A 4914-nucleotide genomic window follows, 5' to 3' on the forward strand; every position below is an offset into this window, starting at 1 on the left:
TAATTTTTTAAATTTTAAATATATCATTTAATTTCTATATTTATCTTTAAAAAAAAATAAACACAATATTTTAAATTAATTTAATTTCTATCTTTTTATATCTGATCTCTTGGTCTTCATTTCCATTTCAAACCCAACCTTTGTGAATGCTTGGAATGCGTACCAATTTATGCTCTTAGCTAATAATATTACATTTCACCCTTCGATTGTTATCTATGGAGCTTCAGCTGTTGCAAGTGGTAAATAAATAAATAAAGCAAGTGATAGAGAGGTAGAAGAGCAAGAAGAAAAGACTATAGAAGAAGCACGAAGTGGTTATAAAAACCAAGAAAACTATACACTAGTTATTAAGAGCTTACTGACATATACGTAACATTGTAATAAAAGGAAAAAAGAGTTGTTCATCGCAACACATACATGGGACGAATATGAGAAATAATTAATAACTATACTGCAATCTGGGGCGTTTGAGCTTCAATCCTGATCTCCTCCTTCATTTTCCTTATGAACTCTTCAAACTTTCTGTTCAGTTCATCTGCATTCGCCAATTCTTCTTCCTTTGTTGCATCCTCAAGTTCAACTTCAACCACTTCTTCTTCGCTATTAATTCCTTTCCCTCCTCCTCCTTCTTCTTCATGTTCTTTTCCTTCCTCATTTTCTGCTAACAAAGGTTCATAATCTTGATCAGCTAATAACAATTCTGATGATGATACTTGTTCATAATAACATTCTCCTTTGACTAGCGGTGCATCATAGAGTGAGTTGCTGGCAAGAAAAGCAAGAATGACATTGCAGAGGAGGAACATGTATTTCCTTTGAAGGGTGCGAGTGAGATTGAAAAAGAGGAACGTTGAGAAGTAAGCATTCAAAGACTGTGGTAGTATGGAGTACCCTGAAGAATACCAAACAAACAAAGCAAACAAAGAGACCAACACAGCATACTGCACACTTCTTCTCAATAACCTCTTCAATTTCTTCTCACTCTCATAATAATGCTGCCTTCTTTCATCCATCTATCTATTAAGCACTTTATATCTTTCCTTATTGCTTTCTATTATTATTTATGTGAAATGAACACACTCACCTCGCGCTCTCTCTCTATACAATCTTTAACATAGTTTCCTGGGCTCATATCTAATTTATTATATTATATGAAGAAAAGATATGTATGAACAAGGGGAACTCTCAAATCAAACAATTAATGATACGGGTAACATACAATAACATTAGAAGCAAACCACATTAATAAAAGTGGGTCATATACATGTTTTATTATAATAATATTATGTACTGTTTGGATAAGGAATCCCATATGCATAAAGCTAAGAATGGGCGAAGATGCGTTACCAATATACATCAATTCATCATTTGTAAAGAAAAAGAAGCTATGTGAAGTTTCTAGCACTCCCCACACACATTACGTACATGCACCTTCTCTTCTCCAATTAACGCGCTTGACCATTCAAACTTGAAAATAAGAAAACACTCGATCTTATTCACGTCCTAAAACTTTGACTTCCTCATGTGTAAGCTCGAATAATAACAATTTATATATGTTTCTTTTTAAATAAAATTTTTTGGTAGCTTCTAATTTAGTTTATTCAAAACGATCACTCTCATCTATACACGAAACCTGTTGAAAAAACATTTGAAATATTTTAGTACTTTTGGGTCTTAAGAGTAAATTCACTAACCGAACATTACTTACACTCTATCTGATCCTGACTTTTTTTCGAGGAACAAAGTGTACTTTGATCGTCTTAAAATCTCAACCAGGTCTCATTCATCTACAAAATTGTACAAATTAATTTCTGTTCTCGATTGATAAACGGTGATTTATCTGAGGTATCCAGTAAAACTTGATGTGTCATGTTATTGGGACTAAAAATTCTCTCACAAAATAATAATAATAATAATAATAAAAAACTTCTCTTCTTCTTCCCCTTCTTCTTCCCTTCTTCTCCTTGGCTCTTGAACCTTCCTCTTCTCATCTTCCTTTTTCTAATTCGTTCTTTTTCTAGTTGGGGCCGCTTTCTTGCATATGATGAGGTAGAAGGTCCTTTAGAATTTGATAGCAATAGTAGTAAAACAAGAGGGTTTGCGTTCTTCATGTACAAGACTGAAGAAGGTGCTAGAACTTTTTTGGATATGCTAGTGGCGGTTGGCATGATAACGGATATGGAATGCAGCCTTCGGTGCGGTCTTATGGATACCCTGTTCTAGCTGCTGGTGGTGGCGTTGGTGGGTATGGGACTACGGTTGGTGGTGGCGGTTATGGGAATTGGCGGTCCAATTTCCAGTGAGTATGGTGGGAGGTTGCCTCCTACGTCCGGTGGAGTACCCTCTAGTGGGTTTATGGATGGTTCCCATTATGGTGGTTTACCCTCGTTTGCAATTTGTCACAGCAGTCGCAGCCTATTCCGATGCCAAGACCCGCCTCTCCTGGAGGCGTGCTGCCCTATTACTGAGTGAGGTAAATTGTGGTGTTTGATTTTAATTTATAGTTGTAGGTGGTATGTATTTGCTTCTGCTGATCTTTTTAGGTTGGTTGGTTCTTTGTGCATATAGTTGTGGTGAAAGCTGGAATTGTGTCACTGTTAAGCGAGAGAAGGAGAAGTAAGGGAAGGAGAGATGATGGTGATGGAGATGGAAATGAAAATGATGGTGACTACTAAAGAGAAAAGAAGAAAAGAAGAAGAAGAAGAAGAGGGGAGTTTCTGAAATTTTTTTGGAAAAATATTTTATAAATTATTGTCTACTTAATAAAGTCTATTTTTTTTTAATAACAAAATTTTTAATCTCCTTAATAAATTGATATTGATATTTATGACATGACGCATTAAATTTTATTGGACACATTAGATAGATAATTGTTTATCAACCAAAAATAGAGGTTAATTTGTATAATTTTATACATAAATAAAGGTTTAATTGAAGTTTTAAAATGATTAAAATACACTTTATTCTTTAAAAAAAAGTCAGATATGGAATAAAATATTTACCCTAATTACTAAGAAGCAGAAAAGAAAAAGGAAAAAAAAAGGCTGCATTGCATGGCTAATTTTTTTAGATATGGTATTGGGGTAAGTGTTATGCTGGAATATGATGATTATGGGTGATTTACACTGTTATGACGGCGCTGCGTTTTTGGAATTTAGGGGGAAGAAATCGGTGGCACCGATTTGAAGTAGGAGAAATCGGTGGCACCGATTTGTGTTAGTGAGGGTTGAAATCGGTGGAACCGATTTGTGGAAGGGGGAGGCTGTTTGGTATGAAATCGGTGCCACCGATTTGTGGTTGGTCCAATTTTAATTTAATCGGGGTTCACCAATCGGACCCACCGATTTGGGTGTGCAGCGGTCGGTTCCTCCGATTTCAAACCTTAGTCAATACAAAAAGCGGATGGTGGCCTCACAGAAGCCCCATTTCTTCCTCTTCCGCTAATGTTCATCCTCTTCTCCTCCCTTCTCTTATGTTCTCTGATTCTTCTCTTTCATTTTTGTAAAAAAAATTTCTGTGAGGTTGGAAATAGATAGTGTTATGGATGATAGAGTTGTATTGAAGATTTATTACTACGGACAGATCTTATTACAAACATATGAGGGAGTTCAATTTGTGTGTGAAAATCCATTGGATGTTGTTATTCCGTTCACATTGTCATTTGAGGAGTTAAAAGGTGTGATTTGTGAGAAGATAGGCACGCAAAGATGTAGGAGAATTTCGTGTATTTTGTACAGGTATCCTTTACCTGTGTTTGGCGGGTTTGTTCAATTTCAGACCAAGTATGTGATGGACGAAGCGAGTATGCAGGAAATGTTTTCAATGTACATGGAAAATCGCCACCGAATATCGTGCATCGAGTTATATATTGAGTTTGAGCAATCTGAAGCGGACCGTAACATTGAGTTGGAAGATTATAATAGTGAAAGCGAAGATGAATTTGAAAGTAACTATGAGATCGTCGGTCCAGGTGAGGACGAAGAAGCAGCTGTTGGCGCCATGAACGCAGATGTGGCGGAAGTTGCAATTCACGATCATAAATAAATAAAATAACTAATAAAATTTTCATTATTAATCGTAATAACTAATTAAATTCGACTACAATAGCAACAACAATATATCAATATCTCCCTATTCCAATTTATTATGTACAGATTTTCCTTTTTTTTTTCATTTACTATTTTTTTTCAAACATTTCTTTTTTTTTTAAAATAATATACATGATCCAGATCCAGAGCTTCATCTTCATCACCCTAAACAAACATTCATCTCATCTCCATACATACATACATACAAGGTTTATTCCTATTTTTATTTCTATTTCTAACCACCTAATAATAAAATACATACATATATGTTTAATTTCTAAATTCTACTTAGTGTCACTACAATATATACTGTTAATAAAATCAAAAATTATCACTATCATTATCATTAAATAAAATTATTAAAAAAAAAACTTACATGATTTGGATCTCCAAGATAGTTAACAATATGAAGCTCCGGTTGATTTACTTCCTTAGTTTTCCTTTTCTTTGGCATTTTTATTTTACCCTTTCCTGAGCTTCAGTGGTCCAACTATGGTGAAGGAGTGGGGTTGAGAGTAAGAAGAAAGGGAAAGTTGAGAGTGAAAGAGAGAGTGTTGTACCGTGTGAAAGAGAGAGGGGTATAGGGGAAACGGTCACGGGCCACACCAGGGGAGCCAGCTGCATGTGCGACGTGTGGCAAGGGGTCACCAATCGGTGCCACCGATTTCAGACGTCCCTCTCCCAGAAATCGGTCCCACTGATTTCCTTCCCCCCAATCGGTGCCACCGATTTCTTTCACGGCGCCGTCACATCTCCGTCAAACACCCCAAACCCCCATAACTTTGAAAAACACCTACACCTCCCCCATATCAAAATTAAAAAACTC

The 4914-nt window shown here is 35.9% G+C and overlaps 1 protein-coding gene across 1 annotated transcript; it reads right to left on the reverse strand.

The window, feature by feature from the left end:
- Positions 297-2734, reverse strand: LOC107613270. Its single transcript, XM_021103737.1, has one exon. The coding sequence runs from the start codon at positions 1011-1013 to the stop codon at positions 447-449; it is 567 nt and encodes a 188-aa protein (XP_020959396.1). The 5' UTR covers positions 1014-2734; the 3' UTR covers positions 297-446.

This window comes from Arachis ipaensis, chromosome B01 (genome assembly GCF_000816755.2).
Source record: "Arachis ipaensis cultivar K30076 chromosome B01, Araip1.1, whole genome shotgun sequence".
Lineage (NCBI taxonomy): Eukaryota > Viridiplantae > Streptophyta > Magnoliopsida > Fabales > Fabaceae > Arachis > Arachis ipaensis.

Excerpts from the sequence above, each read along its gene's own strand:
- LOC107613270 (XM_021103737.1), bottom strand. The coding sequence starts at position 1,013 with ATGGATGAAAGAAGGCAGCATTATTATGAGAGTGAGAAGAAATTGAAG.